A 23,598-nucleotide genomic window follows, 5' to 3' on the forward strand; every position below is an offset into this window, starting at 1 on the left:
TACGAACTGATGGCGGTCATATAAGTACGATTTAAACCATGCTAATGCACTTCCATTAATGCCAACAAAATGTTCAAGTCTATGCAAAAAAATGTTGTGGTCAATTGTGTCAAACGCAGCACTAAGATCCAATAAAAGTAATAGAGAGATACACCCACGATCAGATGATAAGAGCAGATAATTTGTAGCTCTAAGGAGAGCAGTCTCAGTACTATGATACGGTCTAAATCCTGACTGGAAATCCTCACATATACCATTTTTCTCTAAGAAGGAATATAATTGTGAGGATACCACCTTTTCTAGTATCTTGGACAGAAAGGGAAATTCGAGATTGGTCTATAATTAAATAGTTCTTTGGGGTCAAGTTGTGTTTTTTTGATGAGAGGCTTAATTACAGCCAGTTTGAAGGTTTTGGGGACATATCCTAATGACAATGAGGAATTAATAATAGTCAGAAGAGGATCTATGACTTCTGGAAGCACCTCTTTCAGGAGCTTAGATGGTATAGGGTCTAACATACATGTTGTTGGTTTAGATGATTTAACAAGTTTATACAATTCTTCCTCTCCTATAGTAGAGAATGAGTGGAACTGTTCCTCAGGGGGTCTATAGTGCACTGTCTGATGTGATACTGTAGCTGACGGCTGAATGGTTGCAATCTTATCTCTAAAAGTATCGATTTTAGAAGTAAAGTAGTTCATAAAGTCATTACTGCTGTGGTGTTGGGAAATGTCAACACTTATTGAGGCTTTATTTTTCGTTAATTTAGCCACTGTATTGAATAAATACCTGGGGTTATGTTTGTTTTCTTCTAAAAGAGAAGAAAAAAGTAATCGTATCTAGCAGTTTTTAATGCTTTTCTGTAGGATAGGTTACTTTCCCGCCAAACTATACGAAATACCTCTAGTTTTGTTTTCCTCCAGCTGCATTCCATTTTTCGGGCTGCTCTCTTTAGGGTGCGAGTATGCTCATTATACCATGGTGTCAAACTGTTTTCCTTAATGTGACGCCCCCTAATTCTACAACTGACTACGCCACCCCTTGAGTTTTAGCTGGTATCTAGTGTCAGAGCAAGGAGAACTCTGCCCCAATAAAAGGTACAAACACAGGTTCATAGAAAAGTATAAAAATACAATATTTATTAATAAATAGTTGAAGGTGTTGGCCTAAAATGTAAACAAAAATCAATAAGTCAAACAAAATAAATATAACTAGAAGTCAACAAATCATCAGCATGGGAGCCAGTAGAGCGGTTTGAGAAAGCACTAAGAGAAGGCCAAGTTCTCACTACCACCAGTGGACAGAGGCACAGAGCCTTATAAGTAGTACACACTAGAGCTCAACGTCTACACACCGCAAACTCACAGCACTAATAAGTATGGTTAAGAGACATTAAGGTTCACACTACACAGCACTGCAAATGTCTTAAGAAGAAAAAAAAAGAAAAAGAAAAGAAAGAAAAGAAGAACAAAAACCCACTTTACAGTGAAGTCTCTTGCACTACCCTGGCTCCACCCACACAGAGGCCGTTTACAAAAAAAACAAATAAAAACAAACAAACAAACAAACAACAAAAGAATTGGGAATAAATGAAATACAAATGAAAAAAAAAAAAGAAAGTAAATAAAACCACTCTAGCCTGTGACATACAATTCATACACTCACAATAACATATCGCCAAAAGGCTAGAGGAAAAAAAAAACAAACAACAGCAAAAGAAATGAAAATAGAATAATATATATTATAAGCAGCACCACACAATCAAATCACACAATATGGAGAACAGCAGCCAGCAACTCAGGTGTAGCTGTACAGGTCTGTAAGCACAACCATACCATTAAGAATATTTGTTTGATCATGATTCACATTCATTACAACTCACGTTTTAGATGTAATCTTCACACATTACATGATAAAATAGCCTCAAACAAAGGTGGTCAATATTGCATTGAACTGTCTTCATATACCAAGCATATAAAACAAATACCCTCCTATATACATATATGTTAAAACAACGAAGGGAAATTAAACATACCTGTCGTAGCATTAACAGTGAAATAGAAAGCACTAAATTGGATGTAAACATCCCACTGTAATCATATAATAGTTCGCTCGCCCATTCACGGTCTCACAGGGAAACAATGTTGCACCGCAGCTCAGTCAGCGTCGGCTCATCCGCTCACTGAACACTCAAACACAGCCCTTGAATCACTGGTTCACCACACCAGAACCAGCAGTAAATTGACACGGTTCCAGTCTAAGGACCGCAGGTGTCTATATATAAGCCGGCTTCAATCACATTAAGTGGTTTACTAAATACCTACTCCACCCCCAAATTAGTGATGTAATTAAACATGAAAGTAAAGCGTCAGGGAAAGAGAGTGAACTAAAGGATCCCAATCCTAACCCAGCCCACAGGCTACATTCCACCCCCTCCAAGGGAATCGGCGGCCTGACGATGGCAATTCACACTCCAATACTCTGGTCATCACCCCTTGGAAGTATCCCCTCCTCATTCCCGGCGGAAACGGCTCGAGGGAGCCGGTAGGGGTTAGGATGCTGGCCTGCTGTAGATCTAACTGAGCGTCGCAGAGTCATGGTTACGTCTTCAGGTATAGCCTCCACTTCAGCAGGAGCGAGGGAACTGGGTGAATCAAGGGCCTCCTGGATCTCCTCAGGATGAAAAATGACAACATCTTCCTGCCCTTCCTCTTCCCTGATCGTGGAGTTGGCAGACAAGTCAGCCCGTCTCATGGAAGGAGTGGCCGCCTCTGCCATGGACGGTAACTCCTCCGGAACAGCCCTCAACTCGGACCGGTGCACCTGCCGGACTGGTCCTTCTCCATCTCTAGGGGCCACAGTGTATACCGTTCCAGTCCCAGAGGGACTCCGTAGTACCCGAAACACAGCAGAGTTCCAATGGTCTTGGATCTTGTTCCGTCCAGGCACATGATTACGCAAGTACACCAGCCTCCCCTCTTCAAGTCCAGGGTCATTCAACTTGTCATTGCGGCTCTGGTTTTGTCGATGTATCAACTCATCTGATCTCTGCCGGACATGCTCCTGGGTCATCCGCATACTCTGTTGATGTTTCTGGATCCAATCCTCCAGGTTGCCAGCGTCCTGCACTACTGCTCCAGTCCCAAGCAAGAAATCCACGGGTAATCTCGGGTGGTTACCAAACATGAGATAATATGGGGTATGCCCGGTAGTCTGGTGGGGTGTCGTATTGTAGGAAAAGGTTAGCTGCGGCAAATGGCGGGGCCAGTGTCGTTTATCGGCTGAGGGCAGGGTGCGCAACAGGTCGTGCAAAGTACGGTTAAATCTTTCACACTGTCCATTGCCTTGGGGGTGGTAAGGGGTGGTTCTACTCTTCTGGATGCCATACATCTGACAAAGTTGTTGAATCAGCATGCTTTCAAAGTTCCGCCCCTGGTCAGAATGGATACGGGCAGGGGGACCAAAAAGATGGAACCACTGCTGGACCAGCACGTTGGCCACAGTGGAGGCCCTTTGGTCCTTGGTGGGAAAGGCTTGAGAGTACTTCGTAAAGATATCGGTCAAGATCAAAACATTCTCCCGACCATCACTTGCAGGTTCCAAAACTGTGAAGTCGATAGCCAAGATCTCATTTGGATGGGTAGCCTGCAGTGTGCCCCAGTAGGCACGAACCTTGGGCTGGACAGCCTTCCCCAGTACACACCTTTGACATCGTTGGCACCACCTTTCAGCATCCCTGGTCATATTCGGCCAAAAGCACCGGCTCCGTAGAAGCTGGAGGGTCCTCTCGGTGCCCTGGTGCCCCTGATTATCATGGACACTACGGAGGACTTCTTCCTGCAAGCACTGGGGGAGCAGCAGCTGGAGTGTCTCCGGGCCTCCACCTGGGGAATGAATGAGGCGGTACAATACCCCTTCCTTCTCAACTAGGCGGTTCCATTGACGCAGCAGTGCCCTGCTGGAGCGAGACAGCAACTCCCGCTCCTCCGCTCTTGGATGTCGCCCTACTTGATGGCATTTACGTACCGGCCCGATGACTGGATCAGCCTCTTGCAGCAGGCTTAGGTCCTGAGGCGTACGGCCAGGCAGCGCCACCACTTCTCCACAGTGACCCTCGACGGCAGGTGGCTGGCCCATCCCAGCCAGGGCTCCCAGCAAGGGGACGTCTGTCCCAACAGCAAAACGGTCCAGGTATTGCCGGGATAATGCATCAGCATTTTGGTTGTTCTTCCCTGGTATTTGATAGTGAAGTTAAAAGATGCAAGTTGGGCGGCCCACCGCTGTTCAGTTGCCCCCAGCTTAGCTGTCTGCAGATGGCTCAGAGGATTATTATCTGTCAGAATGGTAAAATGATTCCCCAGCAGGTATTGTCTATACTTTTCGGTCACTGCCCATTTCAGTGCGAGAAGTTCAAGCTTCATGGAGCTATAATTCTCCATATTTCTCGCGTTGGGTTTCAACCCTCGACTAGCAAAGGCGATCGGGCGAACCTTCCCATCATACTCTTGAGAGAGAACCGCCCCCAAACCCCCATGGCTGGCATCTACTTCCACAATGAAGGGCTTTCTAAAGTCAGCATAGGCCAAGACTGGGGCAGAGGTATGTCTCTCCTTCAAAGACTGAAAAGCATTTTCACAACCATCATCCCATGCTGTTGTTAAAGGAACTGGAGGAGTCTTCCCCTTCCGCCGTGGTCCGCTGAGCCTCCCGACAAGATGGTGCAATGGGGCTGAAAGCTTGGAGAAGCCTTCCACAAACCGCCGATAATAGCTTGCAAAGCCAAGAAAAGATCTCAATTCAGCCAGGTGGCCTGGACGCCGCCACTCCCTTACCACCTCGATCTTTGCAGGGTCAGTAGCCACCCCCTCAGCAGAGACCACATGCCCCAAATAGCTCACTTGATGCTGGAAGAATCGACACTTAGACAACTTGACTTTCAGGTTCTGATTTTGAAGCCGAGCAAACACTTCTCCTAGTCGCTCAAGATGTTGTTCCACCGTAGTGGAGAATACAATCACATCATCAAGGTACAGGAGAACTGATTTATGACGGCAATCTCCAAACATGCGCTCCATAAGGCGCTGGAAGGTGCCTGGAGCATTGCAGAGCCCGAATGGCATCCTATTGAACTCAAAGAGGCCAAACGGGGTGCAAAAGGCAGTCTTCGACTTATCTTTATCTGCCACTGGGACTTGGTTATACCCACTTGCGAGATCAAGGGTGGAAAACCACCTTGCCCCAGACAGGGCATCTAAGGACTCTTCTATCCTGGGAAGAGGGTAGGCGTCACGACGGGTCTTGGAGTACAACTGCCGGTAATCCACACAAAGGCGAAGGCTCCCATCTTTCTTTGTTACCAAGACGATGGGAGAAGAGTACGGGCTGCTGCTTTCTCTTATAACTTGGCTCTCTAAAAGTTGTTGGATGTGTGCCTTCACGGTTTCATACTGAGAGGGCGGAATTCGTCGGTAGGGCTGACGGACTGGAGCATCGTCAACCAACGGAATCTCATGAGCAATCAGGGAGGTACATCCCAAATCTCCATCACCCTTGGAGAAAATACTTTCATACCGGGCAAAGAGGGTCTTGGCTTGGACAACCTGCTGTGGAGTCAGCCCCTCAAGGTCAGGGAGAACAGATTCAAAGACACTTGAACAAGTGACTGCCTCCTGAGTAGAGACATAAGCACAACACTCTTCCCATGAGGGCTCAATGGCGACATTCGTTTCCAACTGAGGTCGCCACTACTGCTTGCACAGTCCCAACGACACGACGGGGAGAAAGCCACACTTCCGTACACCCAACATTGACTACAGGGGCATACAACAGGCCTTTTTTGGCAGAGACCAGGGTAGGAGACACCAGAAGACCTTCAGGCAGTTGTCCATCTTCAAGACCTAGCGGCTCGAGCAGGAACTCAACGGTCTCCAGCTGAGGGCATGTAACTGGAACCATAGTCAAGGCACCGGCCCCAATGCGGACCGGAGACTTCCCCTGGACTTTAACCTTAAATGGCTTGGGGGCGTTGAAGAGGGTCTGGACCATCTCACAATGTCGCAGGGCCCGTAGAGCTGCTGGGGCCGCCGACTTAACTGGAGGGGAGTGGAAGAGCTGTGAACCATGCTGCTCAAAGAGAACTCTATAACACTCTGAAAGTACGTTCATACCCAATATGCCCGGGGTAGCTACCTTGCGATCTTGGAGGGCCCCATTTGGTGGATCCCTGACAATCAATATCCCCCTTCCCGGAATACACTGTCCTAAAATGGCCACATCCAACTCAATATAACCAGTGTAAGGTATGTCTAGCCCATTAGCTGCCTTAAGGCCTAACCACTTGCAATCTTTCCTCTGAGAATTTTTTTAGTAAGCATTTTAGCAATTTACAGTTACAGTTGTAACCATTGATCCGGTGTCAATTAAACAAGGAACTGCCACACCTCCCATTACCACACTCAACACAGGGCATTTCCCCACTAACTGTCCAAGAACGGAAGGACATACAGAGCCAGAAACATCCCCTCCCAGTGTGCCGCTCTGCACACTGTGGGGTTCTAGTTTCCCAGCTGGCTATTAGAACTACTTGCAAGGGGCGCTGGCTGACTGATGGAATCCGATAACGTGTGAGAGATAGGTCTACTGTTGCTAGGGGCAGATTGACAATACCGGGCTATATGTCCAGGTCGATCACATCTTATACAGTTAGGCTGACCATTAGGAGCACGTTTAAAACGGCCTTCCCTATTTAACTGAGGGGCGTAAGGTTTACCAGTAGACTGTCCCAAATGTTGGACCAGCATATCTAGTTGGGCTTGCTGCTTTAAAACCATCTCCTTTAACTCTGCCATTTCAGAGGGTTGAGCAACAGTGGAGTCACACTGAGACATATAAGATGTTTCACTACTACGCCCCAGTACACGGTGAATCCGGTCACGACTTGTCTGACCCTCGTCTACCCATCTAGTGGCCTCCCGTCTTACATCCAAGAGAGACAAATGCCCATTATCCCGTACCAGCCTTTTAAGTTCCCTTCGCAGCATGTGATCTCGCACATTCTCACAAAATTGATCCCTTAACACTATGTCCGGATTAGTAATTGAATCCCCCTTGGATTGTTTCACCTTTTCCATAAGCTCCATTAATGCATGGGAAAACTCAAATAATGACTCATTTTCTCGTTGTTTTCTATCAAAGAAACGCTGCTGCCAATATACATATGACTTAGAACATCCATATACCTCTTTTAACACTAAAATTATTTCTGTAGGGTTTTCCCTTACAGCTACAGGTCGGTATTTAATCTCACTTCGGGCTTCGCCCTCTAAATGGTCATACAAAAACATTGCTTTTTCTAAATCAGACATGTACCTCGACCTAATGCAACTCTGTGCTTCTTCACTCCACTCTTCAACAGAAAGTGACCCAGCTGTTACAGAGCCGGAGAATTTAGAGCACCGTCTCTCTCTGGGCAGATATACGGCCTGCTCTCTTCGTACTGGCAGGGAACCACTCACGCCAGCGTCGCTTCCTTGTGCACCTGACAGTCTCTCATTTTCAGCTTGGAGCTGGGCTACGCGCTCTCGCAATTGCTGCAGCTGCACATCCAATCCTCCACCGGCGTTGTCCGAGTCCATCATGCTGCCAGCTGCTGTTCTCCACACACACGCACACACTCACACGGTGCTGCTCAGTATGGCCAACCCACCAACAACACTTAAAAAAAAAATAACCCTGCCAACTGCGCCAAGATGTGGCGCCCCCTAATTCTACAACTGACTACGCCACCCCTTGAGTTTTAGCTGGTATCTAGTGTCAGAGCAAGGAGAACTCTGCCCCAATAAAAGGTACAAACACAGGTTCATAGAAAAGTATAAAAATACAATCTTTATTAATAAATAGTTGAAAGGTGTTGGTTGGCCTAAAATGTAAACAAAAATCAATAAGTCAAACAAAATAAATATAACTAGAAGTCAACAAATCATCAGCATGGGAGCCAGTAGAGCGGTTTGAGAAAGCACTAAGAGAAGGCCAAGTTCTCACTACCACCAGTGGACAGAGGCACAGAGCCTTATAAGTAGTACACACTAGAGCTCAACGTCTACACACCGCAAACTCACAGCACTAATAAGTATGGTTAAGAGACATTAAGGTTCACACTACACAGCACTGCAAATGTCTTAAGAAGAAAAAAAAAACAAAAGAAAGAAAAGAAAAGAAGAACAAAAACCCACTTTACAGTGAAGTCTCTTGCACTACCCTGGCTCCACCCACACAGAGGTTGTTTAAAAAAAAAAAAAAAACAAACAACAAAAGAATTGGGAATAAATGAAATACAAATGAAAACAAAAGAGAAAGTAAATAAAACCACTCTAGCCTGTGACATACAATTCATACACTCACTTACAATAACATATCGCCAAAAGGCTAGAGGAAAAAAAAAACAAACAACAGCAAAAGAAATGAAAATAGAATAATATATACTATAAGCAGCACCACACAATCAAATCACACAATATGGAGAACAGCAGCCAGCAACTCAGGTGTAGCTGTACAGGTCTGTAAGCACAACCACACCATTAAGAATATTTGTTTGATCATGATTCACATTCATTACAACTCACGTTTTAGATGTAATCTTCACACATTACATGATAAAATAGCCTCAAACAAAGGTGGTCAATATTGCATTGAACTGTCTTCATATACCAAGCATATAAAACAAATACCCTCCTATATACATATATGTTAAAACAACAAAGGGAAATTAAACATACCTGTCGTAGCATTAACAGTGAAATAGAACGCACTAAATTGGATGTAAACATCCCACTGTAATCATGGTATCCAGTCGACACTTGTTAACCACGGAAGTCGTTTGGCATTACTTTGCCATAGTTCGCTCGCCCATTCACGGTCTCACAGGGAAACAATGTTGCACCGCAGCTCAGTCAGCGTCGGCTCATCCGCTCACTGAACACTCAAACACAGCCCTTGAATCACTGGTTCACCACACCAGAACCAGCAGTAAATTGACACGGTTCCAGTCTAAGGACCCCAGGTGTCTATATATAAGCCGGCTTCAGTCACATTAAGTGGTTTACTAAATACCTACTCCACCCCCAAATTAGTGATGTAATTAAACATGAAAGTAAAGCGTCAGGGAAAGAGAGTGAAGTAAAGGATCCCAATCCTAACCCAGCCCACAGGCTACATTAACCTTCCTTAAGCGTAAAGGAGCAACTGTATTTAAAGTGCTAGAAAAGAGAGAGTCCATAGTTTCTGTTACATCATCAAGTTGTTCTGAGGTTTTGGATATGCTAAGGAATTTGGATACATCATGAAGATAACTTAAAAAGCAGTCTTTTGTGGTAGAAGTGATGGTTCTTCCATACTTGTAACAAGAAGTAGAATTTACAATTTTGGCTGTAAGAAATTTGCACAAAACTAAATAATGATCTGAGATATCATCACTTGGCTGCATAATTTCAACACTATCAACATCAATTCCATGTGACAGTATTAAATCTAGAGTATGATTTTGACAATGATTAGGTCCTGAAACTTGTTGTCTAACCCCAATAGAGTTCAGAATGTCTATAAATGCTGATCCCAATGCATCTTTTTCATTATCAACATGGATATTAAAATCACCAACTATTAAAACTTTATCTGCAGCCAGAACTAACTCAGATGTAAAATCACCAAACTCTTTAATAAAAAAAGTCTGTATGGTGCCCTGCATACAGTAGCCAGTACAAACATAACAGGGGATTTATCATTAACATTTGTTTCTCTGGATAATGTTATATGAATACTGCTGTGGAGCGAGGAACTTCAATGAACGAGTCAATGGATTCGGTGAACGAGAACGATTTGTTCACTTAAAATAATCAGTCACGTACGAACCATCACTAGTGTAATTCCCTATAGCCTATATTAAATATTTGGAATATATATTTTCATATTTTATTAGGTTCTTTGATAAGGTTACAATACGAAGGTCTAAGCAGCAACATAACTTCTTTAATGTCCCCGATGCGCGGGGCGGGTCGGGGTGGGTCAAGTAATGTAACTTTATTTGCGGGGCAGGCCAAATAATTTCAGAAAAGTGGGACCCGCGGGTTGAAAAAAAAGCCGACCTGCCCATCACTAGTGTGTACCTATTTTCATGCATGTACGTAAAAAGTAGCTCGAGGCACACTCCGTTGAAATTTTACAGGTGGTGCTATCAAGCCATTTTGCCACACCCACTTCTGAAACCTATATCAGATGTAAATGAGTTTTCGAGCATGTTTAGGCCCTAAAAATGTAATTCACTTTGGAGAAGAAGAAGCGGAAGAATATTAATAATATACCAAGCAATTCCAAGAGTGTCCTCGCACCACCAGTGTTCGGGCCCTAATTAGTTCAGAAGACATTTGAGAATTGGACCTTGTAGCCTAGAGTTTTTGCTTCAAAATTATGTGAAAATTATCCTGTTCACTCATTCACAGAAAACATTATATTGATTTAAATTTTCTAAGTCACTTTTTGTCTAGAAAGCCTGTGTGCGAGGAGTCGTGTGAATGATCATGAATAATAGTGTGATTTACACATGAGAAGACAAAGGCCCACATAGTGAGTTGCATAATGAGTCTTTCAGTCAGGTATGTACCTGAGAGAGAAGTTACAAGAAAGAATGTGAGGACAAAAGAAATGTATACTGTATATAAAGAGTTTGGTTCCAAAATGCGATAAACCTGAGTTTCCGCCAAAATCAGTATTGTATCTGGTTGGTATTGAAAAGTATATTTTAAATTTTTACTCAAAATGTGATATTCACAGAGTTGATAGGTCATGTTTTCTCCCCTTGTTTTCCAAACCGTGACAAATGCCAGTCTGCCTTTTTTGCAGAATGCAATATATCCGCTCAACCAATCACAGTGCACTAGAGATCAACCAATATGGGTTTTTCTATAGCTAATGCCGATGTTTAGAGGTCAGGGTCAACCGATGGCTGATATGTGATGCCGATTTTTATAGCCGATATCTTGAAGTTTTCCCCTACATTTGCATGCTAAAATGTCACACTAATAATAAGTGGATGCACAACATTTCTAAACTTATCATTTATTGACACTGACTTGAACCATCTCTTGGATAAAATGTTTGATGTTAAAAAAGCGGTTCACTGACTGTGCAGCACAGCCACAGGTGCCACAGTTACATTTGGGATCATTTTATTTTTAATACTATAGTGTCATTTGAAAACATTGCAATTGCATTTTAAAATACAACAACGAGCACCACGAAACCATTTAAAGAGGCGCATTCAGTCAACAAAGTAAAATGATCTCAAACATATGGCACGCTCTCTTCATTTTATCAAATGATCATAATCACATCTATTCATTTTACAGTCCTGCTACTAGCATTTTATTCAGACTAAAACCCCTTCAATTCGGGTGAGAAACCTTTTTTTCCAAATGGCTTTTGCTCATAATAATAATACAGCTACATTTTTCAGCATTAAGGTTATTAACTGATTGTTAATTTAAACAATGATCGATCATGGAAATTATCAAATACTGACACCTCTAAATTCAAATGAGTTGGATGGAAACCTGGCTATTGTCTGCATTAAACCATGCTTCCGAACAAATGTCATTCACCATTCTGGGCAGCTCCAGGACAGCTGTCTCTCTGAGCATGGTCCTGTCTGTGAGCGGGGAGGAGTAACGTAGCCCTCAATCATGCTGCAGTGTTTGTGAGAGCTGCCAAGTTCTCCACCTCATTTACAGAGTGACTACCAATGTTACAAACTACCTTTATCTCCCAGGACTGTTGTTGAATCTTCCAAAAGTTTTGGCTTGGGGTCCATCACATGCGGCAGCAGAACTTTCCACCGCACCAAATAACACGGGGCTGCCTGCCGACGTGCCCGACTTTAAATCGGTTCTACTAAACACGGATATCGGCCGATGCCGATATATATATAAAAAATGACAGATATCGGCCCGATATATATCGGTCGGCCTCTACAGTGCACCATTCCAGGCCCTTTAGACGGTAATGGCGGCACTCTGAATAAACCTGGCATCCTAGTTTTCCTCATCTACTTAGTACTTTGTAATCAACAAATAAGAGCTGCATGATAAATTGCATGTAAAAAGTAAAGCTGGTTCTGTGATTAATATTCACAGTGCCATAGATCGCTGACAAGTTACACTATATCATGTTCATTAGATGAATTGCATTAGAATATGAACGTGAGATTGCGTAGCTTGTCAGTGTTAGAATTAATGCCATTTATGTTTTTGTTAATACAGCACATAGCACTAGTCAACTAAATGAATGTTACATGGCAAAGATGAATGCACTTTTGGAAGTTGAATGTAAGGGAAATGTCATTTTGGAATTTCTGTGGTCTAATGTGATATTGTTCATGATTACATTTAATTTTATTGCTGTAATAAATTTATAGGATTAACAAGATGACCCGTTGAATTCATTTTGGAAGCGATGACTGATGAATGTATGTCATTTGTGGATCAACTTACTATGGTGGGTATTTTCATCAGTTTCAATATGAAAAATAACTTTCATATTGATTCAATGGATTTATTTAATTTTGAGGGGGAAAAATAGTATCATGGATTTATTGCATTTTGGGGGAAAAAAATTTAATTAAATAAAACCCAGTTTTTTTTTTTTTTTATGTTATTATAACCTAAAGATGCTATGTGAAAGTTTGAAACAGAAAATAGTGGTTTTCATCTTGCCAGATTCTTGGTAAAGAAAACAAATTTTTAGAAATGTGACTCAAATGAATCAAAATGGATTTGTTGCATTTTGGAACCAAACTCTTCATATATATATATATATATGTGTGTGTGTGTGTGTGTGTGTGTGTGTGTGTGTGTTTAATGCGCGAAAGTTTTAGGCCACTACTATTTTCACCAACATAAAATGTTATTAAATACAGTTACTATATTTTGCTGTAGTGTGCCAGTAGTAAATATCAGTTTATATTTTCAAACATAATCCAGTGAGTCTGTCCAGTGCTCCACACAGAAATCTGTTCTCACAATCATCTAATCTGTCTGGAATAACATGAAGAAAAAAGTTAATTAATAAAATCTTAAAATCAAACACCTGTCAGCCTTTCTATATATATTTAAATTCTATATGTAAATTATTCACTGATTTTCAGTTCATTTTGGTAATGCGTTTCTAAAAGCAGTTCGCAGAGACAGTGTAGACTGAGAGCACACCCTGTTTATGTTCTTTATTTTACAAAAGCACAAAGATATGGTGAGCATACACAAATAAAAATAAATCCTTTACAATTCAAGTTATGTATTTCTTTTATGTGTCCAATCAAAATTGACAGAGCATTTTAAATTATTTTCTCTGTCATCTGTAAATGCAGAGATGCCCAGACTTCCCTCTCCCTAGACACTTCCTCCAGCTCTTCCGGGTGGATACCGAGGTGTTCCCAGGCCAGCCGAGAGACATAGTCCCTCCAGCATATCCTCGGTCTTCCCCGGGGCCTCCTCCCAGTGGGACGTGCCCGAAACACCTTCCCAGGAAGGCGTCCAGGAGGCATCCGGAACAGATGCCCGAGCCAACTCAGCTGGCTCCTCTCGATGTGGAGGAGCAGCGGCTCTACTCTGAGCTCCTCCCGAGTGGCAGAGCTCCTCACCCTATCTCTAAGGGAGCACCCAGCCACCCTGCGGAGAAAGCTCATTTCGGCCGCCTGTATCCGGGATCTTGTCCTTTCGGTCATAGGTGAGAGTAGGAATGTAGATTTAATGGTAAATCGAGAGCTTCGCCTTGCAGCTCAGCTCCTTCTTCACCACGACAGACAGGTACATCGACCGCATCACTGCAGAAGCTGCACCTATCCGCCTGTCAATCTCCCGCTCCATCCTTCCCTCACTCGTAAACAATATACTTGAACTCCTCCACCTGAGGCAGGAGCTCTCCACCAACCTGAAGGGGACATGTCACCTTTTTCCAGCTGAGAACCATGGCCTCGGACTTGGGAATTCCGCTTCTGTGAAAGCCAGGTAAGTTCGTTAAGTGTCGAGACGTCAAAGCCACACAATACGTGAATATCAATACTTGTCTCTTCTCTTTCCAGTATTAGAACAATGTTTGAGAATCACATGGGCACTCAGGAGGTATCAAGGTAGGTAGGAGAATTCAGATCATGGATAGTGCCATGAAAATTCTGGAGACAAGAGAACAAAGACACACAGGTTAACTTCCAAATGTGAGTATACGTTACGGTTGGTGTTTGCTGAGAAGATGCTGTAAGTTGGAGACAAGATCGTGAGGTCGATTCCTGTTGGAGGCTTGACAGTGAACTGGTGTTTCTGTGAGAGTTTTATATTGCTGGGGTAATGGAGATCAGGTGCTGGTAATTAGTACTCAGGGGAGTGTGAGCGCTGATGATTGGCTGGGACCGGGTCTGCCCGATCCCTGACACTACCCCCCCCCTCTAGGGTCTGTGCCAGTGGGCCTTACTCTCCGGCGTCGTGGAGGTCTACCTCGAGGTCATGGAGCAGGTTTCTCTGGATGCTGGGGGTGAAATTCAGTAAGCAGACTTCGGTCAAGGATATCTTGGCGAGGCACCCAACACCTCTCTTCTGGTCCGTAATCTTCCCAGTCTATTAAGTACTCTAACCACCCTCCATGACGCCGGGAGTCTAGGATCTCCTTAACTGCGTAGATGGGTTCCGCGTCGATGGGTGGCAATGGGGGTTTGTCGTCAGGGACCGGGTCTGCAGAGGGAACAGAAACAGGTAAGTGATGGGGTTTCAACAGGGCGATGTGAAAGGTAGGGTGGATCCGGTGCTGGGCAGGAAGTTGGAGTCGGTAGGTGACCGGGTTAATTTGTCGTTCTATCGAGAATGGTCCAATGTACCTTGGGCTTAGTTTTTTGCATGGTTGCCGTAACCTGATGTCCGGGTGGACAGCCATACTAATTGGTCGGGCTGGTAGACAGGGGTTTCCTTACGGTGGGTATCCGCAAAACGTTGCTGGCGATTTACTGCTTGCTGAAGGTGACGGTGTGCTTGGTTCCAGACCCGCTCACTGTCACGGAACCAGTCATTTACAGCCAGATCGTTAGAAGGCTCTCCCGACCAGGGGAACAGAGGAGGTTGGTAGCCAAGAATGCATTGAAATGGGGTAAGATTAGTTGATGTTTTTCGGAGGGAATTTTGGGCATATTCGGCCCAGACTAGGTACCTGTTCCATATGTTCTGGTTCCGGTGGCAGAAGGTCCTAAGGAAACGGCTGACATCCTGGATCTTGCGTTCTGTTTGCCCGATTGCCTGAGGATGGTAACCAGAGTAACCAGACTGACGGTGACGTTGAGCATGGCAAGGAAGGACTTCCAGAACCTCAAAATGAATTGAGGTCCCCTGTCGGAAACAATATCTTCAGGAATACCAAAATTACGGAATACATGATTGAATAGAAGTTTGGTAGTCTCAAAGGCTGTGGGTAGGCCTTTCAACGGAATAAGTTTACATGCCTTGGAGAATCTATCAATGGCTGACGAAGTAACGAAGTCAACTCCAATGTGGGACCAGGGGCGCTGAGGAATCGGTAAGGGAAGGAGTTTTCCAGTAGGTAGTTGTCGAGGTATCTTGGTCATTGCACAGAGTGCGCACCCTTGAATAAACTCTGTGACATCCTCTCGCGTCCTTGGCCACCAGTACTTCCTTTGGAGGGTTGACAATGTTTTATTGACTCCTGGATGACCGGTTCCTACTGAGGAACGAGCGTCAGAGATGAGGGGTACACATTAATCCTCCGCTACCTAGATCTTCCCTACTGGACACATGTGCTGAACGGGCTGGTTTTGGGCTTGTTCACGGAGTACTTCGTCAAGGTCCCACTGAATCGGGTTAACAAATAGTTTGGTGGGCAAGATGGTTTCCGCTTCCTCCTTGACTTCCTCTACAGTGTGTAGGCGGGATAAGATGTCGGCTCTCGTGTTCTTGGACCCAGGATAGTAGGATATGAGGAAATGGAACCGGGTGAAGAATAGCACCCACCTAGCTTGGCGAGGGTTGAGTCTTTTAGTTCTTTTAGGTACTGAAGGTTCTTGTGATCCGTGAGTACAAGGAAAGGCTGCCAGGCTCCCTCTAACCAGTGCCTCCATTCCTCGAGGGCAAGCTTCACTGCCAGTAACTCTCGATTGCCAATGTCATAGTTTCTTTCAGCAGAGGATAGTTTCCTGGAAAAGAAAGCACAGGGCATTAGTTTTTCAGCTTGCTCAGAATATTTGGAGAGGATGGCTCCCACCCCCATAGTGGAGGCATCCACTTCCACAATTCATTTTTTCTCTGGATCTGGGTGCTGTAATAAAGGGGCTTTTGTGAAGGCGGTCTTTAACGCTTGGAAGGCCTGTTCTGCTTCTGGAGTCCACTGGAGTGTCTTGGTTTACCCTTCAATAATGAGGTTAATGGGGTGGTGATGATACTGTATAGATCGATGAACCGTCGATAGAAGTTTGCGAAGCCCAGGAACCTCTGGAGCTCCTTTACTGACTTGGGTGTAGGCCAGGAAGTAATAGCTTCTGTCTTGCAGTCATCCATCTTTACCCCTCTAGCGTTAATCTGATATCCTAGGAATTCCTTGGAAGTCTGGTGAAAGATACATTTTTCTGCCTTCACAAACAAGGAAAAAAAAGAGTCGCTGGAGTACCTGGGTAAAGTGCTGCTCATGCTCCTTTTCATTGCGGGAGTAGATGAGTATGTCGTCGATGTAAACAAGGGCAAATGGGTTCAGGAACTCTCGAAGGACCTCATCCATAAAACTCTGAAAAACAGAAGGGGCGTTAACAAGACCATATGGCATCACCAGGTATTCGTAGTGCCCAGCTGGCGTGATGAAAGCTGTTTTCCATTTGTCTCCCTCTCGGATTCTGATCAGATTATATGCGCTCCTGAGACCTAATTTAGTGAAGATGCGAGCGTCACGGAGTTGTTCCAGGGAGGATGGAATCAAGGGAAGTGGGTAACTGAATTTCACGGTGATCTTATTTAAAGCCCTGTAATCAATGCAAGGTCACAACCCACCATCCTTTTTGGGGACAAAGAAGAAGCTGGCTGCTTCTTGTGAGGTAGATGGTCTGATATATCCCTGTTTCAAGGTTTCTTCAACATACTCACGCATCGCCGTTTGTTCTGGAATGGAAATGGTCTCTCCAGGTATAAGGTCTATAGCGAAATCCCAAGGTCGATGTGAGGGTAACTTGGCTGCTGCGATTGGGTTAAACACATCAGAAAAGTAAGCATAGCATGAGGGAACACTGGTGGATACATTTTCCTTTGGGCTTTCAATAGATGTTGAGTTAATCATCAGGGAACCTGGCTTGTCACAAGGAGAATGTACATGATTTATCAAAATATCAAAATACAAGAGATATAGTAAAACAAAGTAGCTACAATAACCATTTTATGTTAAAACAAAAATACAACAATAAAAAAAATCAAGCAAAGGCCCTGCACAAATCTGTTTTGAGACTACTTTTTAAAAGTGCATAATGATAACCTTTGACAATGTTTAATTCAGGTGCAAAAATAATTGATATTTATAATGCATGAGCACAGAGAGATTTGAGCGTGCACAGGACAAAGTTTGAACGAGAGGAGAGACATATTTTAAGTGCATGCACTCTATCCGGACGAGACCAGCGTATATCTGAGCGGGCGTGTCCGGTTTTGTGCTACCAAAGGAAATCCATGCGTGAGTGGAGAGATTCGCGCTCGCGCATTGTATTAATGTGCTTTCGCGCTACAATAATGCATTCTCGACATTTGTTTGTAAAATAACGGCACAATATTCATTTTGTTAGCAACAGATGTAATAGATTATATTTGTTTGTGCAGGGGCATTTTTTTCCAATTAAGTGGCATTTTTGCCTCAAGTCCCCGCGGCCAGGGCAAGGCTAGCAAAGGAAATCCGCACGCGGGCGGAGGATTAGGTTCTCGACATTTGTTTGTAAAATAACGCCATAATATTAACTTTGATCTTATTTAAGGCCCTGTAATCAATGCAAGGTCACAACCCACCATCCTTTTTGGGGACAAAGAAGAAGCTGGCTGCTAGGTAGATGGTCTGATATATCCCTGTTTCAAGGTTTCTTCAACATACTCACACATCGCCGTTTGTTCTGGAATGGGAATGGTCTCTCCAGGTATAAGGTCTATAGCGAAATCCCAAGGTCGATGCGGGGGTAACTTGGCTGCTGCGATTGGGTTAAACACATCAGAAAAGGAAGCATAGCATGAGGGAACACTGGTGAATACATTTTCCTTTGGGCTTTCAATAGATGTAGAGTTAATCATCAGGGAATCTGGCTTGTCACAAGGAGAATGTACATGATTTATCTTATTGCAATCACAGCGCCAATTTATAATCTCTCCGGTGGCCCAATCTAGTGAGGGTTGATGCTGGATCAGCCACAGATGTCCTAAGATAATATCAGTTTGACTCTTTTCAAGGACAAATTTGGCGAAAGACTCGTAATGGGTATTCTGTATACTGAGAGTGACAGGTGTAATTTGTGAGGTCACACACCCTTGATTGATCATCTCGCCTGTCACTGCGTAGATGGAGTATTGTTTCTGGGTTCTGGTCGTTCGGAGATCGTGGGTTTGTCGAGTTTTCCCAAGATGAAGTTGCCGGCTGATCCACGATGGCCGTGGCTGAAACGATGATATCTCTAATTTTCAGAGTCACACTTATAGTTAATGGGGAGGACACAGAGGGTTTTGGAAAGACTGACCACTGACTCACCATTAGACGCAGGGGACGAGATGGGCAAGTGCGTATGAAATGATTTTGTGTTTTTTTTTTTGAATTCGTTTGGCAGAAGTCAAGTCTCTTGGTTTCCACTTGCATCCGTTCTGGCTGGGATTCAGACATTTTCTCCGACGCGGGCTGATGGTTAACAGAAGCTGGGGCAGGTGCGTCTTGATAACATGACTTGGATCTTAGGTGAACTCGCTGGGCTTGCTGCATGAATTTTTCTAACCCCATATTATCATCGTAGATGGCGAGCTGTAACCGTAGCGTGGGATTTAGCGATTCCCGGTACACCGTCAGTAAGGCTTTCTCGTTCCATCCACTCGCTGTGGCCAGGGTTCGAAATTCAAGAGAGTACTCAGACACTGATTTCTTTCCTTGACGTAAATGTAGTAATCATTGGCTGACGGAGGAATCACCCACTGGATGGCCAAACACTTCTTTAAAATGGGAAATTAAATTCTGAAATGATTAAGTGACCGCTGTTTCCTGGAAACATAGTGCTTCGGCCCACCTCAGCGCAGCCCCGGATAACTGTTGAATGATAAAGGATATTTTGGATCGATCCGTGGGGTACTGATGTGCATGTTGTTCCAGTGCGAGGTCAAGCCTTCTGTCAGGATATCACACGGCGGCTGAGGTAAGTGAATTCAACACAGTGTTTATTAAGACAAAGTTCGTGAGAGGTGAGTAAAGGAAATCTTGATGCGGGGTCTGTGGAGTTCGTGTCCGTGGAAGCCGGGGAATTCCACTTCTGTGAAAGCCAGGTGAGTTTGTTACGTGTTGAGACGTCAAAGCCACACAATACGTGAATATCAATACTTGTCTCTTCTCTTTGCAGTGGGAGAACAATGTTCGAGAATCACATGGGCACTCAGGAGGTATCGAGGTACGTAGGAGAATTCAGATCATGTATAGTGCCATGAGAGTTCTGGAGACAAGAGAACAAAGACACACAGGTTAACTCCCAAATGTGAGTATACGTTGCAGCTGGTGTTCGCTGAGATGATGCGGCGCTAGCAAAGGAAATCCGTACGCGGGCAGAGAGATTTGCACTTGTGCATTGTATTAATGTGCTTTCGCACTACAATAATGAGTTCTCGACATTTGTTTGTAAAATAACACCATAATATTAACTTTGTTAGCAACGGACGTAATGGATTATAGGCTATTTGTTGGTGCAGGGGCATTTTTTTCCAAATAAATTGCATTTTTGCCTCTCCCCATGGCCAGGGGAAGGCTCATCTGCATTTTTATGGTCTCTTGTTTCTCATTTTCATCCTGAAAATACAGGTCTGGTGAGTTTGCTGGCCAGTCAAGCACACCAACACAATGGTCATTTAACCAACTTTTGGTGCTTTTGGCAGTGCAAATCTTGCTGAAAAATGAAATCAGCATCTTCAAAAAGCTGGTCAGTAGAAGGTAGCATGAAGTGCTCCAAAATTTCTTGGTAAACAGGTGCAGTGACTTTGGTTTTCAAAAAACACAATGGACCAACACCAGCAGATGACATTGCACCCCAAATCATCACAGACTGTTGAAACTTAACACTGGACTTCAAGCACCTTGGGCTATGAGCTTCTCCACCCTTCCTCCAGATTCTACAATCTTGGTTTCCAAATGAAATACAAATCTTGCCCTCATCTGAAAAGAGGACTTTGGACCACTGGGCAACAGTCCAGTTCTTCTTCTCCTTAGACCAGGTAAGACACATCTGACGTTGTCTGTGGTTCAGGAGTGGCTTAACAAGAGGAATATGTAACTGTAGCTAAATTCCTTGACATGTCTGTGTGTGGTGGCTCTTGATGCCTTGACCCCAGCCTCAGTCCCTTTCTTGTGAAGTTCATTCAAATTCTTGAATCAATTTTGCTTGACAATCCTCATAAGGCTGTGGTTCTCTTGTTTGGTTGTGCATCTTTTTCTTCCACACTTTTTCCTTCCACTAAACTTTCTGTTAACATGCTTGGATACAGCACTCTCTGAACAGCCAGTTTCTTTGGCAATTAATGTTTGTGGCTTACCCTCCTTGTGAAGGGTGTCAGTGAATATCTTCTGGACCACTGTCAGATCAGCAGTCTTCCCCATGATTGTGTAGTATAATGAACCAAACTGAGAGACCATTTTGAAGACTCAGGAAACCTTTGTAGGTGTTTTGAGTTGATTAGCTGATGGGCATGTCAACATGTTCTAATTTGTTGACATTTGGTGGGTTTTTGTTAAATGTGAGCCAAAATCATCAAAATTAAAAGAACCAAAGACTTAAACTACTTCAGTCTGTGAGCAATGAATTTATTTAATACACAAATTTCACAATAAGAGTTGAATTACTGAAATAAATTAAATTTTCCACAACATTCTAATTTATTGAGATGCACTTGTATGTGTGTCTTCCTTCCCTTCCAAGTGTGGATTTAATAAATGACAGTTCATTTTATCCATGACTCCTTCATTCCTTTCGGCAGCGTATTGTGACAGGTATTTTGGAAACAACATGTTGGGGTATGGGGTAGGGCTGAGTAAAAAATCGATTTTTCGATTAATCGTTTTTTAAAATGCGGTCAATTCAAAATCGAATCAATTTTTTTTTCCATATTTATTTCCGCAAAACATTGAATGTAAGATTAAAGTTAATCTAATTACAAGTGTTCTCCACTAGATATCACCCTCTTACTTGCCTTGTGCGATGTTACCAGGATAGAGAGGCGAACCTGTCATTCATTCATTCATTGCTTAAAAGGGTGGTTTCAGGTGCTTTGTCAACGTTGATGCGAGGTATGGAAGCATTTTAGATTTTGTAAGCAAGACGACGACAATAGTGTTGTAGACAAGAACAAAGCATTTTTCATCTTGCATCAAAATTGTATTTTATTTATTTAACAATTGTATGCATTTGAAAACTAGAGATGGGTTCTGTTTTAATGTACCCAAGTGTACCTAAAATAAAAGAGTTTAATATACAGGTTTGTGGCTCTTAATTTATTTTGATTAATTACCCAATTATAAACTTATGTTCACTGTTATTATTTATAGATATAGTATTTGTATTAAATCTATATTCATTGAGTTGAATCGAGAATCGAGTGTAGAAAAACGAATCAAGAATCGAAATCGAAAATTGAATCAAGAATCGAAATCTAATCGATTTGAGAGCTTGTGAATCGAATCGATCTGGAACATCTGAATCGATACCCTGCCCTAGTATTGGGGGTGTTTGCCTGCAGTGAGACATGATTTCAACAGGTTATAGAGTTTGTTTATGGAGTCTTTAAAAATGAACACTATAAGAATTTAGTTTCATTTAAGTTATCTAAGCATTTATCTATTTTTTTTAATTAGCAATAGAATATTGTTTAAGTTTTTTTTTATTTTTGGGGGGGGGGGGTGTAACTAAGTTAAGTTCCTTAAGTTTATTATTCTCCACAGACTGGGCCTGATGCTTTTCTGCATAATTTTAATGTCCTTGTATTCACCACACATCCTTTTGTTGTGTTTTGTTTAATGCTCTGAAATTGCTGTTCAACCAAAGAATTTAACTTTGCTAGGACACAACTTGGTATGGCCTGAACACTTAAAACCAGTTAACAGATTAATATTTTCCTACTTAAAGTTTGTTGTAGTTGTTTCCCTATGCATATTTACAAAATGTGTTTACATTTTAGCACTTTTGTGTGTGTTTGTGTATGTGTTTCAGTTTTTTGTACTGTGTCATGGGATGCTACAGCTTGCTCAGCTCCTGGTGTCTGGCTATCTGAAAGGCTCCATAACCACCATTGAGAAAAGATATGGATTTTCAAGTCAGCAATCAGGACTGCTGGCAGCCTTTAATGAGGCAAGGATAATCTGCTAACTTTATATGAATGTTGATGACAGGATGTCATGAATCGCCTGAAGAAAAAAACACATTTGTTTTTGGCAGTTGTTAACAACTGGTTTGCAATTATTTCAATAATAATGTACAAGTTTAGACACAAAGTCTAAATATGAAATTGATATTACATCAGCAAGGACAACTTTTTGACTATTATATCTGATCATGCGTTTAAGTCTTTTGTTGTTAACCATAGGTGGGGAACACCGTTCTCATTGTGTTTGTGAGTTTCTTTGGGAGCCGTGTACATCGGCCAAGATGTATTGGAATCGGAGCGATGATCGCAAGTGTGGGGGTGTTCCTTATAGCCCTACCTCACTTCATTAGTGAGAATTACATTACAGACTCCAATAGTGAGTGAGGATTGTTTTTGTTTTTGTTGTTGTTTATATATATATATATATATATATATATATATAAGTACCTAACAACTGAAATGAACAATATGTATTTGTTACACAGATACCACAGACAACAGTTCTGGTCTTTGCAAATCACTGAACTCAATCAACAAATCTAAACAGACATGTGATCAAGGAAAGAGTGATTCTCACCTTGGAGTTTATCCAATACTTTTACTGGGCCAGTTATTGCTGGGCATTGGTGGTGTCCCCATACAACCTTTTGGGATTTCCTACATAGATGATTATGCAGAAAAAAGGAATTCTCCCTTCTACCTAGGTTTGAATGTTCGATTATTGATTTCCATATAGGGTGGTTTAATTTTTATAATACGGTGGTAAATTCAAGAAATAATCAACCTTTATCTTTTTCTATAGGCATACTTTTCGCAATTACTGTAATTGGGCCGGCATTTGGCTACATGATGTCATCTGCTCTGCTTCGTTTCTATGTTGACATTGATAAGATGTCTTCAAGTAAGTCTGATATGCAATGTCTTCTCCTTCATAAATGTAATG

General features: G+C 42.9%; 1 protein-coding gene across 1 annotated transcript in view; it reads left to right on the forward strand.

Annotated features, from left to right (window-relative positions):
* slco2b1 (solute carrier organic anion transporter family, member 2B1) overlaps window positions 1-23,598 on the forward strand; it is a 46,724-nt gene that overhangs the window by 8,293 nt on the left and 14,833 nt on the right. The window contains exons 3-6 of the mRNA XM_059526678.1: window positions 22,502-22,639; window positions 22,875-23,031; window positions 23,141-23,359; window positions 23,458-23,556. Coding sequence (XP_059382661.1) covers window positions 22,502-22,639; window positions 22,875-23,031; window positions 23,141-23,359; window positions 23,458-23,556 — 613 coding nt within the window. The remainder of the gene's footprint in view (window positions 1-22,501; window positions 22,640-22,874; window positions 23,032-23,140; window positions 23,360-23,457; window positions 23,557-23,598) is intronic.

Source organism: Carassius carassius, chromosome 36 (genome assembly GCF_963082965.1).
Source record: "Carassius carassius chromosome 36, fCarCar2.1, whole genome shotgun sequence".
In the NCBI taxonomy this organism is placed as follows: domain Eukaryota; kingdom Metazoa; phylum Chordata; class Actinopteri; order Cypriniformes; family Cyprinidae; genus Carassius; species Carassius carassius.